At 37.7% G+C, this 25,245-nt stretch overlaps 1 protein-coding gene across 2 annotated transcripts in view; it reads left to right on the forward strand.

The window, feature by feature from the left end:
- CACNA2D1 (calcium voltage-gated channel auxiliary subunit alpha2delta 1) overlaps nucleotides 1-25,245 on the forward strand; it is a 365,213-nt gene that overhangs the window by 35,892 nt on the left and 304,076 nt on the right. For both annotated transcript variants that reach the window (XM_059471496.1, XM_059471497.1), the window contains exon 2: nucleotides 14,869-14,950. In XM_059471496.1, coding sequence (XP_059327479.1) covers nucleotides 14,869-14,950 — 82 coding nt within the window. The remainder of the gene's footprint in view (nucleotides 1-14,868; nucleotides 14,951-25,245) is intronic.

A 25,245-nucleotide genomic window follows, 5' to 3' on the forward strand; every position in this document is an offset into this window, starting at 1 on the left:
CCCCAAATGCTCCTCTATGAAAGCACTCTCCTCTTTCCCTTTGAGGACATACAGTAGCCTACATAAATCAAAGTATTAAGTTGATGAAATATTAAACACAAATTCTAAACTTTCATTGAAGTGGTCTGTTACCTTTGTAAGACTGAAAGCTATCTCATCCTTCTTATCTAAAGTATCATCAGCTGTACTGCAGGCAACAGATCCCACATAGCACAGCACTCTGTTCTAAATGAAAAGAGGTTATGTTTCACCAACATGCTTAGAACGGGGATAAATTGATAAAATTTTGATCGTGCTACTTTGTTTTGTGCTCAAGGCCTTTTAAGCATCAGCTGTTCTCAAGATGCTTTCAGGATAGCCCTTCTGCAATCTTGATTGCTGGTACACAGAAAGGATGTGCTAATTCTGCAAATGGAGGCTGATCAGATGTCTCTGTTTACCCTCTCCTGTAGCCACACAGATTGGGTGGTTGGGGATGTGGCAGAGTGGCCCATCCTCAAACTTGAATTTGAGAGGGGGTTTTTGTTGAGAGAGCAGATTGAAAATTTAGTGCAGAAATGAGTTTTTTGTGCAAAACAACTATGAGGATTTAGGCTCCTGTGAAAGCTCCTGTGCTATGTACCCCGTGGCCCATTCTCGAACTCTCCCTTAAATTTGGGAGGGGGATTTTGTTGAGAGAGGCAGATTGAAAATTTAGTTTAGGAATGAGGTTTTTGTGCAAAACAGCTATGAGAATTTAGACTCCTGTGAAAGCCCCTGTACCCCATGATACAATCCTGAGGCACAGCTCGGAAATCCCACTTCAGGCACTCAACTTTCCCCCACAATGGCAAGAGGCAAAAACTTCTAAATAGGAAACTCAGAAAACCTGCAGCAAAAATCTAAAGTAGATGACACAAATGTGCTTTCAATAATTGTTCATATAATGGAGGTTGGGTACACAGATTGCTTAGACAGTGAAAAATATCTCGTCCTAGGAAAGCATTCAGAGATGTCATCTGTGCTCTGATGGCACTGAGCACTGCGTAAAGTTACAGTACAGATAGAGCCTCTATCTATAATCATGTAACAGAGAACTAAAGGTGTTAAATCAGCCAAACAAACCACTCAGCTCTTGCCAGATTAACATACCTTGTCTGCACAAAGCACCTGCCTGTTACTGCTGCTTAACTTTCACACAGTAAAATCATTGAGAGGGTTGGCTGCCTTTAGTGCCTCCTGAAGCTGGGCTAATGCTTAAAAAACTGTTATCAGCTCTCTCAAATAACCCAGTAAAAGTCAAGATAAAATAAAAAATATTCTGAATATTACATGTCATATAAATACAGTTCAAACCTCTTGAATCTGAGTCCTGATTGATAATTTCTGTGCAATCTAACTAGAATCTTTGACAAAATTCAGCTAATTGGGTTAGTGCTTGGTTGGAGAAAGTTTTATATCAGTTACACATGTTGTGTAAGGTGTTCAGGTACTACAAATTCATGAATAATACTTGTGTGTGAGAGAGTATTTTGTAATAAGCAAGTGGCTCACACCTTACCGTGCTGTGAATTTTATTTAAACATGCATATAATGGAAGAGGCAAGAAAGAACTTTAATATAAAAAATGCTAGCCTAACATGTCAGATGCAGAGAGAAGTAAAAAGAAAATTAGGAGAATTATGCTTATGTAGAAGGTACAGATTGTGACACTGTGAATGAGTCTCTGGCAAAGATATGGATGGCTCTGCTGTTTCAGAGCTATCTTCATGGTGAACACAGTTGTACAAAAGTTTTTGCCTTCCCTCCCATCTGGAGAATGTTACATATTCAGAGCTCCTGAGGCATTCAGTGTATCCTTGGAATCTTGTATGTTGTCACAGCAAAATTGCATTGCAGTCCTGACAACGAAGAGAAATGCAGAAACTGCACCTAGCTTAAAAGATTTCTTCATCTTCCTTTAATGCCATCGACAGCTTTTGCACTAAGCAATTTGGAAACTGCCTAGGGTAGCATTTTATAAATAAAATTTAAAAAAAATTTGAAATGCACTCATTCACAGAGGTGTATCTAAATTAGGCAATTCAATCTTTTGGTTTTTGCTTTTGTAATATAAGGGCTGTCCCTTCATTTCCTTCATTCTCACTTTCTATCTCTGCCATCTATTACTCCCTTCTACTTACCAACACTCAGCCAAGCCTAAATAAATGCTGCATGACCCCCCAGAGTTGAAATTTTCCCTGCTTGGCAAGGTATTTCTTATTATTTTCTTTTCTGTTGCTTGAATACTTCCTATCTGTGTCTTTTAAATATTCTGTACCTACTTTTGATAACCCAGGTTGGAACCAAGGCATCTCTTTACTTGTCACAGTGCAGATTGCAGCATGGGAGAGGCAGCCTGTGTTGGAGGTTTGTGTTCTTTGCATGTTCACATTCAAATTACTGAAATTACTGTTGTTTCTATTTGTAAACCCCCTCCCTCCCTTTTTTAAAATGAATCCAGTAGTTTCCTAGATCAGTATCAGTGAATCTGTAATTGATTACTAAATTGTTGATAGTGCATTTCCTTCGGCACGGCTAACACCACTGTTCTTGTGTTAGCCAAGAAGAACTAACACTTTTCTTGATCAAATATTGTCTATGACTGTGAAACTTCAAACCCCAGTGATTTTTACTGGGAATTGGAAACAGAACAAGGTGCTGGAATAGAAAAAGGAAAGCACCTTCCTGGCATGTCTGTTTTGTGTATCACAAAAAGACATTATTTTAGCAGTTGACTTTTTTTCCTTTGCTCTGTGTAATGACTGCTAGAGATACTGATTTAATCAACCAACCATGCAAGCACAGTGATTGTGAACCAGATCGTTGTGCAGCAAACAAATGTTTCACAGTAAATTGCCAAGGGATACCAGCTACTCTGCTCTGGTTTTGCTCAAATAGATTGTCTTTTAAGCAGCTGCCTCATGAAAAGCCTTTGTTATGTATGGACCTTTAATCAAAATGTCACTAAATCCTGCATTCTGGGATGCTTCATTTGAAACACATCCAATGTTCTTATTTATTAAATTGTCCAGTGTCGAATCCAGCCACCATTATCCCTAGTAAGCAAAGATGGATGAGGGAGTGACAAAAAGCTTGTGTCACAGCTGAGATCAGTTGTGTGTGTGTGATGTCTTGATCTGTTTGTACAAGCCTCTTGGGGACCATTGGGCAATTAAGTTCACCCCTTTCAGACACGGCCTTTTCTGTACACTCTGATTTGATAGGAGAATGGGCAATTCCCAGTAATGACTGCTACATCAATTATATTGCATTGTATTGATGTTTAATTAGAGAATGTGTTGAAAATGGGGATGGGAACAACTGGAAGAGGGGAGGGTTGTCTCCCAAGTAAATGTCAGAGACCTTTGCTTAATAGCCTGTCTTTTTAATGTGCATTGAATGCACTGACAAGCACTGTGGCCTCCTGACCTTCAAGCATTTACCCCTGCCTGAGAAAGGAGAGCAAAGCTGCTTTGAGAAGAAATTGTTTTAGAGCTGAATTACATTTAGTGTCATTCTTGTTCAGCTTTACTGTGAAGTGACCCTTGCAGCCCTTTAGCCCCATGTGCACAGTTGGAAACCATTTCTGTGCCTGAGCTTTCTGAATCAAACACTTGCAGTCTCTTCAAACAGCCTTTCAAAAGTGAAGCCCAAACATCATGAATGTGAACTCTTATTTTTCTAGGGTTTATGTAAGTAATCCGTGAGCTGTCTACAAGAGTTCTTTGAAAGAAAAATAATGAAGCCAAGGCTTTCGTATCACTCAAACAATGACATTACACACTGTCCTTCAATCTCCAGTTTCTTCAGATTTAAGAAAAGTGGTATAAATTACAAATGGAGGATTGCAGCAGAAATATAAGACCTGCACAGTTGTTTATGACTGAGCTGGCCTGCAACACCTGACACCAGCCATTTCTAAAGGCTTATTTTCTAAAGCAGAAGATTGCAATATGGCTTTGGTTTCTGCTGGTTCTTTACAGGGTAATTGCATTGAAATTTTCTGGTAGTTTACAGTATGCTAGCACTTCTGATACACAGCTGCTCTCCCTAACACCCTGGAGAAACAGCCATGGGTTTAATTCATCTAAGGTTCTTCTGCACCAGCCTGTGCAGGCATTGTCCTGATCCTGTGACCAGGAGTCCTGACCTTAGGTTTTCAAGACAGAAAACTGCAGTGTGGGGAGATGGGGAAACACACTGACAGTCTCTGGAACCAGGAGGAAAAGAATGCATTGGTTATTTCTCATGTACTATTATCCTTTTCACGCAGCCATTAATATGCATCTGCATGCCAGGAACAACGACGTGCCAGCTGCGCCTTTAGCAAAAACTCCGTGTAATTCAGCGTGACTTTGTGAAATGGGAAGAATTTAAAGACAGTGTGGCTATGCTAATTCTGATGTTAATTTCTGTAGGAACTTAATATTCTGTGTCATTCTTTTGCCTGTGCAATAATCTCTGCTTTGCATCTTCTGGCGTGGTATTTTACTTTTTGTTTTAAATGGCAACACTGAATGCAGATTGTGCAGATCTTTCAGAATATGGAGTCAATTCAGGTCTTTCCAAAAAAAAAAAGTCTCTTCATTACTCTAAATTCTATTACTACACATGCCACAGCAGTGGCACATTAGGGTGGTGACAATTTTGCACATTGGCAGTCAGGCTTTGAAAGAAAGAATATATTTACAGAGGAAATATTTGGAAATGTTTTTGCAGCTGATTAATTTGGATGTGCAGCTTTCAAGTTATATGCTTTGGAGTACACTGTACAGCAAAAAAATTAAAGTATTTAATTAAAAAGAATATAATAAATTAGAAGAATAGTAGCTGTACATTGGTGGTGTATATTTGGAGTCAGGTGGGGTTTTGTTCATAGGCTACATAGGTTTATCAGAAGGTGACATTCTGATATCTGACGTAATAGATGTTTTATTTATGAAACCTTGACATTATTAAACAAGGGGGATCAACACCACAGAAAAATGCATTGGGAAGGAGGTTATAAAATTTGAAGCTTGGTAGCAAACAGCTTATAGTTGTGTAAAAAAACCCTACAACTTTTTACCAATCTTTATTTCTTTTTTTTTAGTGCTTAAATTATCATAGAATATTCTCAGTATGAATTTAATATTAAAGAATTGTTATAAATAATTTATCTTTTAGATAGTGTTAACAATTTCATACAAATTTATAAGTAAGATTCTCCATATACAATCATGGCCTATCTTTCAGAGCACATAAACACCTGCTTGTTTTTAAAAATTTCTCAGTTTTTACTTTTGGCTTTTACATTTAGGCAAGTGGCAAACTCAGAAAAAATAGACTTGATGTCCAGGTTCTGAGTGCAGCATCCCCGTTCTGTTATGTGCTTCAGTTCTGTGATTAGTGTGACTTGCACAGAGGAAATTGCTCACCTGCTCCTGTACCTTGCTGCAGCAAAGCACAGGCTGGGTACTTCAGGGTTTTGCTGGTGTCAGTGTCAGTCCTGGGCCTTGGACTTTTTCTGCTACAGCCAAAACCTACATCAGACAATCAGATAAAAATAGAGGAATGAGTAACTCAGCTCCCTGATGATGCTGTCATTGCCTTAGTTGCACTTGCCTAATATATGCTGAGAGGCAAAGTACTTTAATACTATTTTTTACCACTAAACCTCCCCCCACCTCCAAAAATTGAAAAACAAACAAGCTTATTATTTTTTTAATAAGGACGCTGATTTATACCTCAATTTCCTGAAAGTCAGTGAAAAACACTGATTGAAGGCTTCATCCATGTGTTGCTAAACTCAGGGGAAGCTTTGCTGTTCAGTTCCTCAGAAGTGCAGGTGATGACAAAATGAGGTGAACACAGGGTCATTTCCCTCAAAGCTTATCTTGGCATTTCTGTAAGTATAACTTAAACCAAAACAGCAGATCAAACTAACTGCAGGCTTTAAGGAGATAAATGTATGTGTCTTATTGTGGTGGCCTGTACAATTTATTCAGTATGAAGAACAGACAAGTCCAGTGCATATGTGCAGCTTCTGCATTAAATAGGAGTGAAAACAAGATTCTGAAGTGGTTAGGGCATAAATTGGGTGGCTTAGATGAAATACACATGCAGTTGAATCAGTGCACATACATGATTATTAATATGTGCCTGGTTTGTATGAATCTTAGGGTTTTCTTTCCTTTAATCTTTTCTTTACTGGTATCCAAGGTATCATATTTTTATATTCTTTTTTTTTTGTTCTTTACTAGTGTTAAAGTGTAAGGCTTATTAGCATGGGGAAGAAGTAATTTCAATATAAATTATGATTAAAGTATGAGTGTGATATGTTAAACACTACTGATAAAGTAATTGTTTGCCTGAAATGTCTTAGCAAAATTGTGCTGTTAAGCACTTTGTAAAATTCCATTACAACTGAGATTTATTTTTCAATCATTTTTTAAGACATGCTTTTTTATTCTCCAAAGGCATTATGCTATTAACAAATTTGCCACATAATACAGAACCATCAAAAATAGCAGCATTTACATCTTAATTTGCATAAGGACTTGTTCTAATCCAGATTCCATTGTTAAAGTGCTGGAATAACTGCAGTGATGTATGTGAGATTCAATTTCAGTCTCCTTCTTAACACATTTCATGTATAATTTTAGTGGAATATCTGTGTTTTTACTGGGGAAATTTTACTGAGACCAGATTGCACTAAAGAGTGTCCAGTTGCATTGGATACTCTTTAAATACCAGTTATCAGAGCTGAAGCAAAGAGATGATGAGAGGCATATTACCTGCTCTTTTAGGGGATCTCTGGTGGGTGCAAGTACATCCAGGTCTCTCCAGCAATGCCTGCTCCTCTGTGAGATCTATATCCTTGGCCAGATGTTAGACCCTTTCAATTTAAAATTAAATGACTGCTTTTAATTTGGTACAGATGAGAAACAAATTAGGGAGTCTTCATTCTGAATTTATGTTTCTCAGTCACAAAAACAGTAACTAGATTTGGAAAGATTTGGAAAGCTTCCTTAACGGTAAACAATAAATGGTACTACATGTGTATCTTATTGTAAAAGCCTTTAATGAAACATATCTGAGCTCTACTGGCAGTCATTAGGAGCTGAAAATTTGTTATGTCTTCTCTGTTGAACTGCTTTAGCAGTATAATCTCTGATAATTAAAGCACAATCATTTTTAAGGAGTTCTTTTCACAGCTTATAGCAATTTTGCAGCTGACTCTGTCAGACTTGCATTAAAGATTGATCTTAAATTATTAAATGATATTTTGTGCAACTGTAATTTCCGTGAGAGGATATTTTTTCATGTTATTTGCTAGGAAGCTTTAGACTGCTAAAGAACACTTTTGGCAAAGTAAAGGGAAATATTTGTGAAGCAGAAACTATAATTATGAACATGTGTAGTTAAACCTCTTAGGCACTTGGCTCATGCTGAACAAGGTTGTAAAATAATAGGACCATGCTCTTCAAAGTGGACACCATATTGAAGGAATTGCTTCATCGCTTCTGCTTAACATCTGGGTGCTTTGAAGAATCTGCTACACACCTGTTAAAATGTAAGGTGAAGTTGCAGATGAAGAGTAGAAATATGAGGAGAGGTTTTTTCAGTGAGAATGAGCAGCAGTCAGCAGGTCCAGCCACTGGGTCAGAGGAGATTCTTCCCAGATCCATCTGTGAAGCCTTCTGATGGGGGTATTTAGGCAAGGTTTTGTGGAAGGTGAGACCAAAACAGCCATTCAGGCTGTGCTCCAAAAGAGATGTTGGGCTGAGGGAGTTAGTTTGGCCTAGAGGTCCTGGCTGAGAATGGAGAAAGGTTTCTTCTTCTATGGGCAATGGGACAAAAGCTAAGCAGCTCATGGTGCCATTCACAGCTGACCATTTCCATCTTGAAACCTGCCACTGGGACTCAGTATTCTTCTCAAAGCAATATTTTCTCAAAAAGAAGTGCACAGAAAAGGATCTGCCCTTCGCATGCCATGAACAATTGACTTGCTGCTGACTTTCTCATGGAAGCCAGTGGTGGAACTTAAAGATCCTGAGCTGCTGGCCCAGTCAAAGGGTTATTCCTTCTCTTTGTGTCTGTACCAATGCTGCATTGCTGGATTCCTTGTTCCCAATTATCTGTGGTCCAGGGGGAGTCCTTGAAAGAGCAGTTGGTAGAGCAGTCAACTTGGAATGCTCCTGAGAACTTGTTCTGTGAAGACCATGATTGAGATGAACTATGTTCATATGGAAAAGGAGTGCTGGGGGGAAAAAATGGAAAAATGTTATACCTTCTGTCACTGGATGGCCTAACTACATAAATTAAAAGCTTTAAACCCCCAAGTCTGAACATTAGGATGTCTGCTACTAAGAACCAAATGTATCCTGAAGAGATTTCCGTCTACATTGACATTTTCTTGCTATAGAATAACAGACATGACAGAGAAATTATGTCTTGCTTCCCAAATGTTTCCATTTGGGAAATGTAAAACAACTATTCCAAGCAAGGGTTTTACACTTTGAAAACAGGAAAGAATGGAAGGGGCCATCTGGCCTTGATCACTGGGGCTGTCTTATCTCTGGGAGCTCCTTGCAGGGCCAACAGCTTGTCACATTTGGGAAGATAAGACGGTCAAAGAGGGCAAAGAAACAAAGTACTAATATTTCTTCTTGCCAACAAAAGCAATATATCTTCTTGTGGAGCGGAAGATTTTGTGCATCCATCCTTATGCACAGAGATTGCATAGCTTCTGTATTTTCCTCACTCAGTGCAGCCAAAACATAATGAATTAATCTTTGCTTTGCTTTTTCAAACATTCTTCCAAACATTTATACAAAATTGTGTTGATATATTTGTAACAGATAGTTAGCACTTGATATATATTCCCGTATCATTATTGCATTGGAATAAAAGGGTCTTCAACTATTACCGCGTCCTGTGTGGGTCGCAGCTGGTGAGAGAGAGACGGTGAATCTTGTATCTTGATCAGAAGGCTTGATTTATTAATATATGATATAATACATTATTACTGTACTAATAGAATATAGAGATAGGTTTGCAGAGCAGCTAGCTAAGCTAAGAAGAGATAGAAAAAAATCCACAACAAAGTTGTGGCCAAGGACTCAGTCCCCTGGCTTGAACTGATGATTGGCTCTTAATTATAAACATAGAAAATGAGCCAATCAAGGTGAATCCTATTGCATTCCACAGCAGCTGATAATAATTGTTTACCTTCTCTTCGGGGGCCTCTGGCTCCCGAAGACACAGAAATGTGAAAGGAAGGATTTCTGTGGAGAAATGTCTGCGACATTCAACATTTGCAGAACACAACTTTTCACCTAATTTTCTGAATCCTCACCTTAATTTCAAACTGTTATTTACTATGTACAGTACTTTTACTTTATAGTTAAAAATACCTTTAAATAGTACATTAGCAAACTTTCAAACAACAGAGAAATAAGTATTGGAGGACTATGCATCACACTTAGGTGTTCATAACCATAGAAGTCATAGAATGAGGTGAGCCTGTCTTTGGCTGATGAAATTGAGTCCCCTCTGTGCAATCTAACTGCACTATTACAAACACTGTAGTAAGATCTGGAAAATTCACAAAACCTTAGATGGACTGTTTTGCCTTCTTGTGTTTTAATGTCACATATAAATTGTATATCCCTCTTTTTTTTCATTTTCTGGCTATGGGAACAGTGGACATTGGCGAGATTAATGTGATAACAATGGGATTTTAGTGATCTTTTCTTCATATCCAGGCCCCTTCATTCTGTTTTAGAATCAGTGGAATTTTGGTACATTATAAAAATTTCTTCAGTATTTCACAAAACTTGCCTTTATTTCTTCTTCAAAAGTCTGGTTGTCTATAACCTATTCATTTATCCCCATAAATGCTGAGAGATGAGTGCTGTCAGCTTAGGTCATTAAAAAAATACAATGCTATTTAAAATCACTAGTTGAGTAGTGAGAGGTGTAAATGCAGAACATGGGTAATTTCTGGGCAGAATGTTAGTAATTCTATTTTAACTTCTATTCATATGCCTTCTATAAATTACTATAAGAATTTCTATTTGACCTCTGGTGTTGCCTAATAATGACAAAAAATAGCTATGAAGCCTGCTGCTATGATAATTTTGTAGCCTTTTCCCCCTCCGTCACTAACAGCAAATCTTATAAAAAACATCTAAATGTGAAAGTGAAGGCTTTTTCTGAGCAAGAAAATAAAGTGGGGTTAGGCTGAAAAAATATAGGAAAGCTTTGTCTCCCAGTTTCCGAAACTAATCTCATTTATCTTCATTTTCTGAACATCACTTTTCAATTGAATCAGGAGCAGTGTATTATGTATTTTTTTTCCTTTCTGATAATCAGAGAAATATTGACCTATTTTGAAAACACTTATTCCTCTCACTACTGACAGCTTTCATTACTTCAGTTGTTGCTATTTTTATATAAAAGAGCTATAAAGGAACTTGAGCTGAATGTAATCTTAACTGTTGAGAACTGGATGTGGATCTCCAACATACCACATGACTTCAATTCTCAGAGTTAAGGTTTAACCTTGCCTCTTTAGATTATAACATATTATCCAAGCAGAAGTCAGCTAATGGACCTTAAATTAGTGTGAGTGGTCAAGAAAGATCTGGCATATCATTACATGAATCTCCCTTCCCTGAAGTCAGCAGAAAAATACTGCATCAGTTTCAGTAGGGGAAAAAAAAGGTTATAGTTATAGCCAGGTTACTCTGCATTAAGATGTCTTGGTTTTTTTACCCTTGTAATTGAGCAGTGCTCTGTTCTGCAAGTACAGGTTTAATATAAAAATAGGTTTTAATGAAATGAAAATAAAGATTTTTTTAGTCTAGGACCTTCTATATTTAGTTCTACCTGTAGTGTGGCTAGAGGTGTACCTGTGAAAATCCTTTGACTTTAGCAAATATAATTGCTTAAAAAATGAGAAAAAATACAAAAAGAAAAGAAAGAAAACAAAATCTTCCTGTGTTGTCAAAGTAGATGTTTCACTAAGTTGGCTTATCATGTAATGTGGTTGGTGGCTCTTTAGTGTTTTGGCTACTTTATCATCAATCTGATCACAGCCCAGGTGACAGGAGCAGCGTTGTGCCTTCCAATGCCCCAGTAAATGACCTGTGTCTGTCTACCTTCGATCAGACAGCTCCCTCCATCATCCAGATCACTGGGAAGTTGCTGTGGGAAGGCATGTGCACACTCCTTTTGTCTTGTCACTGCTTCATGCAGGGACAGCCTGTGTGTGGGAGAGGGGGGTTTGTCAATTGTCCTGCAGAACATGATCACCTTACAATAGGTGATACATCCAGTGCAATGTTTGTGCCAAACTAATAATGGTAGGAACAAACCAGCCTTTTGTACAGGCTTTCTGTTGGTGCCCTTTGCAGGAAAAAAAAATTGCTGCTGCTTCTTTAAGTCATGGGGACTCCCATTTTCTGTGACAGCTTTCCAATTGTTAAATAAACTCTGACCATGAGCAGCTGTCAGACAGATATTGCACTGAAGGCTTCAGTTAAAAGGAGCACCAGACAACATTTCAGTGCCTAAAGACCCTTATTTATTTTGTTTTAAAGACACACTTTAAAAAAAAACCCAAAACCACAATGAGATATTACAAGTCCTTCACTGGAAAAGAGAAACAAAAACCATTTTATTTTATATGCTATATGCAATTTTCTTGTGAAAGAATATAGAATATATACTCACATATAGAATGTGAGTATGTCCATTTTTGAGAAAAAAGCCTATGTGGAGCATGAAATGTCTCAAATGTACACTTTTGTCTGGTAGCAAGGTAGGAAATTGAGATGCAGAAATCCTGACATTAGACTTTATAAATACTACTAATCATATTCAAATTCTTGTGAGAAAGCAGGAGGAATTATACTGAGCTTCCTCAAAGTCATGGAATGTAATTTTATTGTTTCTACTTTTGACAGTAATCTAGTTCAACACTTGTGATGTTATTGCTTTTTGCCATCTGAACAATTTGAGCTGGTTGAAGATGTCCTTGCTCATTGCAGGGGGATTGGACTGGATGACCTTTAAAGGTCCCTTCCAACCCAAACTATTCTATGGTTCCATAATTCTGTGACAATGTTGCACCCTGATGTACAGGAAAGCAAAAAAAAGGAGTTTTCACTAGAGAAGGTATAACAGACTAACTCCAATATGCAAGAAAATCATCTCAAGGTAAATATATAGTGAATATATTGGAAGAAACCTTATAATTTACATTAAAATTACAGCTGGGGAGGGAGATTGCCATTAAGTTAGGAAGAAGGTGTACTTCCAACTATTCCAGTTTACAGACTGAAACTCTACCTGACTAAAAGTCAAGCTGGAGAACTCTGACTTGGAATCAGAGTTGACCAGAGCCCCACTAGAAGATATTTAGAAGATAGGTTCAGCTCACCTGGCTGAGGAGACAGTGAGTCAGCTCTGGACATGCCTTTTCCCACTGACATTGAAGCAGAAGCCTAGCTTAAACACAAATTAAAACAAAATCAAACCAAACACAAAATAAAACAAAAACTAGTCATGGTGATTAATTTCAAAAGGCAAGGTGTGGGCTAATTGTGTGGAGGCAGGAGTTCTAGACAATATATAAAAAGTATTTATTGAAAAATCAATATTTTTTCATGTTTAAGAGCAAATATAATGCATATTTCATTTGCAAGTAATAGTAAGTAAATATTGATTTTAAGTTTAGCTTCTTCTTAAATTTCGAATTTAAATAACTCACTAGCTAAGTAACTAGTTAACTAATATGTGTCTTCACCATTCCAGTTTTGTTTAAAGACAGAGAGGAACATATCTAGTAAAAATATAAAGCAGTAGGAAATGGAAAAAGTCAATTTAAAAATCAATCCTCCCTGATTTTTTCCATCGACTCCTGCTAGAAATAACACCCACAATTTTATAACTGAAATGGATCATAAAAAAAAAAAATCTCAGAGTGTTCAATTATTTATTTTATGCTTTTGAAAACACTTTTGGGTAATGGGTTTCACTTTTTCACCTTTCATTTACTTCATTCTTCCACTCAGGAGAACGGAAACCATTTAAAAATGGAAAATGGTAACATTTTCTTGTTTGTGCTTGTACTTGTGCTTTTGAGTCAATGTGCTTCACACAGATGCAGGTGACGGTCTTAAAGCCATGGTAAACATAATGCACCATGGTTTTAAACAATCTGATTTCTATACAGAACTAAATGTTTATATAATATAGGGCTTTGTGGAGATTTGAACCAGGAAATTAATTTATTTTATTTCAATTTTTGGAAAGCAAAATATAGAAGGGAAGGTTTGGGAGCAGTACACCAACAATGGAATTAATTGCTATAGTCAATGCAAATATGATTTTTCATGTGTGAAGGAAGCATGAGGAAGGGTCCTTTAATAAAAAACAACCAACTTGAGACCATAATAGAGTTGGTAATCTTTGGACATATTGGTTGTGGATTAGCAGAAAATTTATTCATTAAAGACATGGAAAAAAGGAGTAAAATCAGTCTTCCATCTTATTTCTTTGTCTTCCAAATTTTCCATTTTGAAGCAAAAATGGAATTTTCCTTTTTGCTGTCTTAATTAATGAATGATTCTAAGCTGTCATCCCTGGGGTATGAGATTAAGGCTGGGAAATGGCTGGGACAAATATGTTTATCTGTTCTAGGTTTCAGAGCAGAAAGCAGGCATAATGGCAGGGACAATGTGAGAGTTGAGTTGGACGTGAAACTTTCTGGCTAGGCAAGCAAGACAACCTTCTGAACATGGATCTTGCTGGAATAAACTTTCACCATGGCTCCTTTCCTGCTAGAGAACATGACGTGGCACAGAAACGGTCTTGGATCCAATGCTTTTCCAGAGAGTCAGGTTCACTGGGCACGGGGAGCAGGCACAGCAGCAAATCACTTGTTCCCTGGTGACAGCAGCCAGGAGCAAACGTGCCTTTCCAAAGCAGCTCGTGGCCACTGCTGCTTGTCCTGCTGTTCCTTCCTTGAAGAGAGGCTACAGGCCAGAAAATCTGGTGTGGTTTGTGAGCCTGCTTCCAGCTGCTGTTTGTCTCTGCACTGTTGGGAGAAGGGCCTTGAGGCACTCAGGAGAGGAATTTCTGGGAGTGAGCTGCAGGGCAGGCAGGTTGTCCTGATGGGGATTTTGAAGTTCATAATGAATTTTCATTCTCAGAGGGAGGCGAGGCTTTCTGTTCCGGAGTGGATGTAGATTGTTATTGGGATTGGGTTGATTAAGAAGGAGGTTTTGACTGCGTTTGTAATTGTGTTGGGGGCGTTCTTGAAGTTGTTGGATAGAAGTGCAAATAGGATGGGCATGGAGAGGGTTACTAGGGTCAAGGGTATGAATTTGTTTAGGACTAATGAGAGGTCCATTATTTTACTTGGACTTGCACCAAGATGAGTGGCTCCTAAGACCACTGGATTACTGCTATCCTTTGAAAGTAAGGAGACTGAGGTTTTATACTCAGATATATGAATTAGCAGTTCTCGCTGGTTTTACCTCTCCTCAGCAGGTAAGAAGGGTTTAACTGGCAGGGAGTGTGCCAGCTCTGTTGTAGGGATCTTTGCTGCAGCTTAGCTACAGATATATGATGGCACTCTTGGGTTTTTACAGGTGGCACAGCATGGTGGCCACCACAGTCAGCTGTATGAATAGATTCAGGTCAGCAAAGCTGAATAGAAGAAAAACCTCAAAGACAAGTCTTTTATGTTTTGTATTCAACTTTATCCCTTTTATTTTTTTCTGTGCTATGTGCTTGTATGCCATTTCCACTTGTCTGATTGGATGCCTCTGTTTTGTTTTCTGTTTTCTGCAGGATAAAAGCATGGGTGGATAAGATGCAAGAAGATCTCGTGACGCTCGCACGAACTGCAAGTGGGGTGGACCAGCTTGCTGAAGTAAGGAGAGGTGTCCTAGGCTGCTGTAACTAGAAACTAAAGGGCTTGCACCTTCCAGGCTTTACAGTCATTTCATCCCAACATACAAAAATGGTTTTAGGGGATTAATTTAACTCTGTAGTGCTTACTGAGAGAGAAATGAAGAACAGATATCCATCAATTCACTCTCAGTGTTGCAGCACTTCCTCATTGATAATATTTAATCAGCTTTGCAGTATCTGACATAAGGCTTGCCATTGTTGCAAGACTTCCACTGAAGCAAGCACTTTTATGTTCTGTTTGTCAAATATGGTATCCAGGAAGCAACCATTCACAGTGGTGAATTCTGCTCTCTATTAGCAAGGGCACCTATCTTTCTGACACATATTTCATGAATTGAGGCAACTTTTTGTTAGCAGAAACACAGATGAGAATGAAAACTACTTTTATTCAGCTGTTCGATTTAACACCAAGTTTGTTTTAGAGAGGAATTTACAAATCTCTCATTGAGATTTTTTTTTTGGTGTTATTCTTTTATTCATAGATGGTGACAACACATGTGCCATTGCAGAAAAATGAAGGCACAATTAAGAACGTCATAATTACACTGTCTATACAATTTTGTGTGTATACATCACAATCCAGTATACAACCATATGATCATACCTCTCCCTATCCCTGCACAAGAGCTATGGCTCTTTATTTGAACTGATGGATGTCTGATTTAAGGTGAAGGGAATTTTGCTGCTGCATCAGGAAACTGAACTATTGTTTGTCAGCAAAAGCCCCTGGTGCTGGGGAACTGGATGCGAAGCCTTGAAATTTGGTTTTCAGAAAATGATTCCAAATAATCCATGAAATGGATAGCAGAGGTTTGAGCAGATTGCTTCAAAAGGTTTTTGAAGTGTTAAGAAACACAGAGAAAAAATAAGGTGCGAAGTTGTCAGATTTACCATTGTGTATTAATGTATTCCTTTGACTTTAATGACCTTCATGTCTTGTTTGTATCCTGTCCCAGAAGGACATTTTGTCTTTACTGGCTATAAGAGGAGGTTGGATGATTAGCTCAGATGTCCATTAGCTCAGATGAGATCACCACTGTCTTATAAAAGGAAGGGCTGTGTCACTGCATGCACAATGAACATAAATGAAGATTGCAGAGTTCATTTTAGTTCTGGCCTTTCTTAATATCTGACTGCATCATATTGCAACACAATTTAAGGCAGATGCTTTACATGCATGTATTAATCTTTAAAAAACATAAAAAAACTGAAAACAAAATCTTGAAATCCTAACACAAATCATCAGATTTGTAGAAGCATTGGTTTCCAGCACAGAAATGTCCGGAGGAAATGCAAGGTTTGGAAGCATGGAACTCTCATCGGAGTTTCTGCAGGTGGATTTCACATGTTTCTGCTGACAGAGAACAAAAAGAATTACAAACCATCAGTTTCCAGGTTCTGGTGGGGACTTTCTGCTACAAGTCTCTTTTTGCTTGTTTAATTTAGGTGTGAACTGGTCTGTTCTGCACTTGCTGAGTCTCTTTTTTCCCTTCCATTCAGCATCTTGCTACTGATTCACCATTCAGCTTTCCATTCCTTTCCTGCTGTGATGCTTGGCTGTCTTTCATTTCTCCTCAACCTATGCTATGTTTCTGTCTCAGCTCCTGCCTTTGCTGCTTCACCAGTCTGCCTTTCTATTTTACAGTACTTTCTTGTCTCTATTTTGGGATCTTTCTCCTCAGCTTTTTCCAGATCAGCACCTCTCTCTTAACTCCTTCATTTTTCTCAGCATTTCCAAAACATTCTGTACAGGTGTGTGTGGCCAGTCTGTTCCAATATGCTCATCTCTTTGCTTCCACAGGAATTTCTCTTCCCCTTTCTCACATTTTTCTCCATTACTAATTCTCAGTCCCAGACCTGTAATTTTCTCCTATATCATTTTTCTATCTCACCTTCTCTTCCAGTCTCTCTTTACTCTTTGCCCTTTTCCAGTCTGTTATCTCCAGTCTCTTGCCCTTTGTCCTTCATTCAGTTTTCCTCTCCTCCTTGCCCCGCTGTGTAGACCTGAGAGACCACAGCCAATTCTGATCTTGAGCTGCAGAGGAGGTGGGACATTCTCTAGGAGTGATGTTTCTGAGTTAAAATACACCTGTGTTCTCAGCAATTTAGCTGATTAATCTCTGCAGTGATCTTCAGGTCCTTTTCAGGCTAATTTTTTTTTAACACTAAAGACTAAAATATATCTTTAAAAACACAGTATTGAGGTTTTAATCTACAATCAATAGGTAACAGGAAAATTAGTTACATAGGATTTCTAACTGGACCAAAACAATGAGGAAATGTCTCAACCATTTTGCTATGCCTTCTTGTGCAAGGACCATATGGTAAAATAGATAATCAAAAGCCAAGAGATTGATGTTTCATTCTTTTTTTTCCCCTGAGGAAAATGTTAGTTTATGTTGTTAATATTTGGCAAATTTACAAGCTACTAAACAGTCTTATGATGAAAACTACTGGGCAAGCCTAATAATCTGTAGTGCTACCAGCTTTGCCACAGTGCCATTCATGTGGATAAAAACAAAAACATGAGTGTGTGAATACTATAGGTAAGTTCCTTTTGAAAAGCCAGAATTTGCAATAGACTTGAAGGAAATAGTGTTATCTCAGATGATGTTCACAAGATGGTCGATATGTGCTTGTAATCCCAGGATTAAAAGCATGAAAGGGAGATGTTTCCATGTAAAATATCCCACTGTATCAAAGCCATGTGTTTGACCTATGTGGCACGATGTCTTTTTCTAGACAGGAGGTTTTAATTAGCTCTCCTGGCTGCAAGGGAAAACACAAAGCCCTGCAAGGTGTAACCCATGCACCCTCCCATTCTTCTTGTTTACAGGCTATTGTCACTTGCCCATTTCTATTTCTGAATGACATCTTTTTTTTTTTTTCTTGCTCACTGCCTATTAACATTTAGTTAGATCTTTCTGAAATGAACCACAATCTTGGAAAAATGGAGACTACAAGACATGAAAAACAGCATGCCTGCACGCTTGTCACTTTTATTCACAAAATTTGCCTTCAGATGCTCAAGCTTTAAAAATGCTTACAGTCAGACTGAATTTTCAGCTTTTTTTCTGATTTATTTCTTCTTCCAGCTCCAGAATTATTTGGACCAAACTTGTAGTCTTCATGTAAACTTGAAAAAAAGAAATAATTTGTTTGGGTTTTCTTCTTCTTTTTTCTCTAAAAGCAGAGTAAAAATTTTAAAAAGAAGGAGCAGATTGCTCCTATTTTAAAATAGTAAACATGACTTTCTGTCAAAAGTTGTAATAATCAGATTGGTAGGAGAAATATCTAATTTTGCCAAGTGTGAGGATAAAGCTCTTAGCAAGAACATGTAACAGATTATAACCATTTCACAGCCTGGTCAATCTTTCCCTGGACTCAGGGGAAGAATTCCCAGTGATTCAGCTGAAGTCAGGATCTGTGTCTGCTTTGTGCAATTAAGTCTTCTATGAAGATCTCTAAAGTGACCAAAACAGCTCTCAAAGTAGCACAATTAATATGTTCTCATCTAGAGTGAATTAACATAAACCATAAATTTTTCAATTAGCTGCAGTGCTAATGGTGCTCCCATAATTTGCTGAAAGTATCTTGGGGTTCATCAGTGCTGTTTGTGTTTGGATGTGCCTTGGATGTCTGGGGGTCTTTGTGCTGCAGGGAAATGTACAATGCAAACACTGTACAATGATCTCTTCTGCAGAACTATAAAATATTTTTTTTCATGACCAGGAGGGAGAGGGATAGAAGTACTACTTTAATTCTCAATTGTTTTGATTTTAGACTGGGAGAACTTTTGAGCAGAAGGATGTAGGTGGTGATTGGGTTGGGGCTGTGGCTGAGCCCCTTCCCCAGTGGGCACAGCTGTGAGCAGCAGGTGAGCAGCACTGACAGCAATGAGCCAGGGAGTGCCCAGGGGCACTGACCGACACCAAAGGGGACAGAGGGACACAGGGGCAGGGCATCAACATGGGGGATATAAATGTTGGGCTAAAGGATGCCTGCAGCCTTCTGAAGTGATATGGTGTTACTCTGTATGGGCAGATGCTTGAACCCTTCTGAAATTGGATGGTGATCCTCTGTGTATCGTGGCCATCTCAACTGTGAAATGCTGCAACAGAAAGGATATAAAACTCAGAGTGTAATATGTACTTACAAAGGAATGAAAAAAATGTAGATGACTATTAAAGTCAGGTGAGGTATGTTGAAAGTGGATAGTTGTCCACTTTCAGTACTTTAGTAAGAGTCTAATTTATTCTGCAGTGTGGATGTAGATAACCAGGGAAAGTATTTTTTTGCATTTAAGGTGTTTGAATTCAACATGTACTAAATTTCATGGAATTATATTTAAGGAGAATCTCTTCAGAAGAGGATTCCCTTTTCTTTCTTCATTGACAATTTTCTTACAGTGACTTGGAATCACAATCTTATCCTAATGACTAATCACTCTTTCTCTTGCATATATAATGTAGCCATTGTAACTCTCACTGATCACAACTTTTGAAAATACCTGTAATGAACATTCCACATAGTGTTTAAAAAACCAGAATATTAGGGAGTTTATTAGTTCATTAGTTATTCTGCCTCTGAAAATAGGAATATGTTTGTGCTGATGCATATTTTATACACATTTTCTCTTGTTAGCAATGATGACAGCCCTATAATGCCTGTAAATAAGAAAAACTGCAAAAGAAAGTTTGGATGCCCTTAAAATTAAGAGTTTTATGTTGGGGCTACTCTTATCCATAGGCTGAACCGGGCAAAGTAGCATAACTGGGGTAAAAGCAACTAGGATGTGGAGAGGCAGGTGAGAGTTGTTTATTGTGATGCCCAAAGGAGGCTCAGTGGCATTGGAGTGTCCTGCACAGGTCCAGGAGTTGCACTCCATGACCCCTGTGGGCCTCTTCCAAGTCAGCACATTCTCTGGTTCTGGGATGCTCTCTGGGAATGGTCTCAAATTAGTCTTCCAAAAATAGATTTAAAGCACATATTTAAATCCTGCTTTTTTGGACATTACTATGAGTTTAGGTGAGATCTGGGAGAACTCCAAGTTGGATGTAATACCAGTGTAATATCCCCATTACAGTAATGCAATGATTGCTTCAACAAGGCAGGAAGTCGGGATTCAAGATGCCAAAATACTCAGCTGGTTGAAAGCTGGCAGAGCTCCACTGACTGCAGTGGATTACACTCATTTACGTTTGCTAAGAATCATGACTAACAACATTTGATTTACAAGCCAAGCAGGTAAAAAGTATTTAAAAAAACCTCAACAGATTTTTATACAAAAAGCACAGGCTGTTGCTGCTGTAGTTGCCCAGCTGAAGAAGGTACTGTCCTTAGTCCTTCCTAAGGATTTTTTCCCCTATAAGAGCAAAGGGAATGTTTATAAGGAAGTGTTGTATGTACAGCTTGAGACTTGGAAGCAGGAATACAAGGAAAATCTTGTCCTGTGTGCTTCTTTTTAACTGTCTCTCAACAAAGCACAACTTAGTATATTTTTTTGTTTTATAAGTATTATGTTTAAAGAAGACAAAACAACAAAAGCAACAGCAACAAATAGTCATGTAATTGTCATTTCAGCTTAAGAAGGTTCATGTAACTTTGTCTTACCCGTGAACTCTCTGTGCATTCAGGCATTGCAAAGCTGCTCTGGTGTGAAGGACACGTGGTTTCTACAGAGCAAATGGACTGTTAGAAATAAAAAAAAGGGAAGAGACAGCAGCTTAATAGAATTTTAAAGTCCGTGTAGCAAAATAAATTTTGAGATTGATCTCACTAGCTGCATTTCTCAGTAGGTATTTGGTATTTGAAAAGACAAAAATATGTACAAAGTTCAAATTCACATTCTGGTCTAAAAACTAAATACCTCAGCAGTATGCAGGGAAAAAATAAAGGTGAAGGACCTACTGAACTACAGATTTAAGTACATAGTTCCATTTTCATGAAAGTATGCACAACTTCCATTTTTACATAGAATGTTCACAGCAAAGACTCATGACTAAGCTAATTGACAGCTCATTTAATCTAATAAACTACTACAAGTATGCTTGTGGACTCTAAAATAGCTCTAGGCACAGGAGAGAGAGAAGGAGGGGAACCCTGCAGTACCCAGAAAGGAAGGCTTGGATTAGAGAATCTGCCTCATAGCAGTGCATGAGCTTGTCTGCTCCAAACAGATTGAAGAGAATCCTCTTTTACAGACACGCTGAATTAAAAAATGTGGGTCTGTGTAAAGAGCTTTGATGTGATAAAAACACGGGAGCTTCTCTATGGCCGTTACACCAGAAAATTGCCATCTTGTGCAGAGTAACCTTTTCAGGCAATGGCAGAAATGAATGAAGCATCAGATAGAGAGGCAGCTCCAAGGAACTCCACTCCCTGAATCTGTCTCCTTTTTGATACATCTCTGCAAAAACAATCCATGCATGATGTTCATAAGGCATGCTGCTATTACAGTTCCAGGAGCTGTAGGGTGAATCCATATAGGCTGACTTGGCCTGTAAATTATATTCCTACTGAGATAAAAATTCCTACTGTTTCATCCTACAGAAGAAAAAGAGGTATGGGTGTATGATATGTGGTGATGCGTTTCATTCACCAAATGAGTCCACCAGCAATTGTTAGAAGTTTTTTATTTTTTTTGTCTTTTGAATGCTGTTTTATAATAATGAGCTGTTCTGTAGTGAGCTGGGATCCTGCAGGAGCACATCTCAGCCCGAGCTCTGTGTGCCTCGTGCACAGATGGTGCGAGTCTGCTCAGGCACTCACATTGGCAGCAGCTTCCCAGGCCACACTTTGAGCTTTCCAGGTCTTGGATCAGCCTCTGGAGTTTAGCTGAGATGAATGGCTTGTAAGAGAGACTGATCTCTGATTTGAGCTGCCCTGGAGCAGGGATGTTCAGGAAAGCTTCCCTCTGCCAGAAGGAATTATAACCTGGAGTAACTTTCTGTTGGGTTCTACAGATTTTAACTTAATTAGTCTTAGAAGCTGTGTTCTAGAAACCCTACAGACACACCACTGACTTTAGAAATAGAGAGGATGTGATATAGTGCTTGTCTTGTTCATTCATTATCTGTGTAGAGGTCTGTGCAAGGGAGGCTTTAACAGCTTTAAAATTCATATAACACTTGTATCTGGATGATCTTCCCTATTGTCATAAGAGCCTGCAATCCTGCTTAAGAAGATGATTTGGCAGATAATTTAGCAGTAAACCATTTAATTACTACTATTTTTCTCTAGGATTGGCATACTTACGTGGTTCTTTCTTTACATTTATAAAGTAAGATGAACCCATTAGCAAAAGCTTTATAAAAATTTGGATTTATATTTTGAAAACATTAAACAGGTACATGGAGGTGAAAATTCTATTTATTTTTTATCAGCTCTATTATTTATTTATTTAGTTAGTTAGTTATTTTTTTTAACTACTGTGTGTATCAAGTTGGATTTGATTTGTGTATGCTTCACCCAAAGGCAAAGAATTTCTTAGCTCATGCTATTCTCTGATGAGCTAGCAGATGGACCTAGGTGATAAATGGACACATTCCAAAACATGCTACACTCACCCTTGTTAAGGTTGAACTAATGGAGAGTTTTATGATTAAGAAAAGTAAAAAGAAGTTTTATGATTAGGAAAAGTAAAAAGGAAAAATGCAAGAACTGGATTTTTTTCTTAAAGATCGTTGATTTTAAGAATAACAACCCAAATTATTATGCTTGGTGAACATTTCTCTGGAGGTCCTGGCTGTGGACTTTGTAAGATTGAATTTTCTTAGAAAATGAAAATTTTGATTGAAATGTTCTGAATGCCATAGATTCTGAGGAGTTTGTCACTATTTTGACCCTGAATTTCAAGATACTTCTGACATATAAATTGATAATGTATTGTGCAGTCCATCTTTCTTCAACCCTGAAAATGTAAAATGTAACTGATACCACAACACTTGGAGACACAACTGGTGTAACTATACTTTCCTGTATATCTTGGGTGTACTCTCCAGTGCACTAAGAAAGGAAGGCAAATGTTTAAATGAGTTAAATTTGGGAAATAAATAAAGTTTTCTATTCATTCAAATTGTGCTACTCAGTGAGGTTCACAATGACTGATCTCAAAACTCAGAAATGTGTTATATTCCTACTTTTCTCCTTCTGTCTCCTTTTGTTGTCCTCAATGAAACAAAATACTAAGCAACTTATTTTGTAACATGGAGAAGAATTTTACCCATATAAAGCAAAACTACATTTTTATATAATCTTGAAATGAAAATTCAAAGTTAACTGTTTTGAAGTTGTCAAAGCACTTTTATCTTCGTTGGGTCACCAGTTTTATATTTGCTGAAAGATCCTTGAGTTCAGGCCATATTTATGGGTGGTTCTGGTTGTCTACAAATGAAGTTTTTCACTAAGGTGCAGTTTTGCTGTTTTTCTAAGGAAAAAAAAAATTGATAAAAAGAGAGCAACTCTATTTAACTTTTTTAATTAACTTAGTAATGTGTAATAAAATAGATATCAGGAAGTTTGGCTGAGTGAGAGTGTATGAAGCCAACCTCTGAAACACATTAATTCTTTCTAAGCACAAATATGCTATTGCACACTATTCACATTTGTCTTCTCCCTCATTCCTAAGGCGAGGACACCACTGCTGTCCCTGAGAGGGGTGTGGTGAAGGGAAGGGAGCTCAGGATTATTTTTAGAATAGAATTATGATAGGTTTGCTATAGTGAAAAGCAGTCAATTGAGATATTTATTGAGGAGTCAGAGTCCATTTAACAGGATGATAATAATGTATGAGATGGGTTAGCCTGGTTAGGGACTCCCAAAGTTATTCACAGTTTTTTTAAACAATGTATGTCCCATTTGAGGTACCACTGCCACTGCTATGTTCTGTTTCTGTGTGCAACCAAATACCAAAGCTGCAGCCATTAAAAGTAGAATTCTCTAAAAATTTGGATTTATATTTTGAAAACATTAAACAGATACATGGAGGTGAAAATTCTATTTATTTTTTACCAGCTCTATTATTTATTTATTTATTTATTTATTTTTAAGTATGTATCAAGTTGGATTTGATTTGTATATGCTAAATTCTGTGGAGTTTACACATTGCTGACCAGTGATGAGATGTCAGGAAAATGAAATCGCTTTTAAAAATGCAAGCTGGGAAATTTGAATACATATCTGCAAGCTTTCTTTGTAATCCAAATGGAAATTAAGAGGTCATCAAAACACAGGGAGTCTCATTTGGTATTTGCAGTTGCCACTCTCTCTCTACTCCCTTAGCAATAAATTGACATTTTGAAGCTTTCCTTCTCCCAGCAAACAAAAGCAGCTGTAAGTCACTAAGAATAGGTGGCTGCATTAACAAAGCTTGCTCAAGCTCAAGGGAAGACACGGCCTAATATTACCCTAGCTTTAATTACTGTTTGATGATCTGGGTAATCTTTGATCAAAGCACTGATCTTGATTAATTTATGATGTTCTGTTGGCTTCAACAGTAATAAATTCTGTCCTATTGGTACTTATGTTCAGATTTTTTTGGTAGAAACTAAGAATAAAATTAAAAATTAAAAAAAAAAAAAACACACACACACACTAAGCCAAACAAAACCCCAAACATTAGAGCAAGTATTTTCTAAGTCCTGTGGTTAGTAAAAAGAAAAAAAAAAAAAGCTCAAGTTAAATTCTGAGATTTAAAATTACTTTTGGGGAGAGAGTCAGTAGATGACAAATTGCATTAAGAATTGATAAGGCAGGCCAAAATTTCCTATGAACAATGAGTTTTTAGAAATTACATAAGTGCCCATCTCCAGATATACCAGAAGTGCTGGATAAATGTGAAACATTTTCTTCCTATTGTTCTTCTGTTAAAAGAATGATCTACTTGTCCTCATGAATTGGCATTTTTGACTTCTTACTCAGTCTCAGCTAAAATCTTGAGTTAAAACTGCTATGAAACCAATAAATGATGTCATCTTGTTACTTAATACTGTATTTTTATCACTAGGAAGCAAAATTGAATACCTTCAAAAAGGTTTTTCTTAAAAAAAAAAAATGGGGAGGGATGTAAAATCTGCTTTTCCTGAGTAAAGTAGAAGTACAAAGCTGAACTCCTCTTTTATAAAGGTTTAAATACAAAGTGGCAATTACAAAAATTGCTTCTTAAGTTGAAAGTCCTCTGGACTACTCTCTTAATTATCAGCAGTCCAAAGGGGCTGATGACTCCTGCAGAGTGTGCCTGATTATGTGCTTCCC

Source organism: Ammospiza nelsoni, chromosome 5 (genome assembly GCF_027579445.1).
Source record: "Ammospiza nelsoni isolate bAmmNel1 chromosome 5, bAmmNel1.pri, whole genome shotgun sequence".
Lineage (NCBI taxonomy): Eukaryota > Metazoa > Chordata > Aves > Passeriformes > Passerellidae > Ammospiza > Ammospiza nelsoni.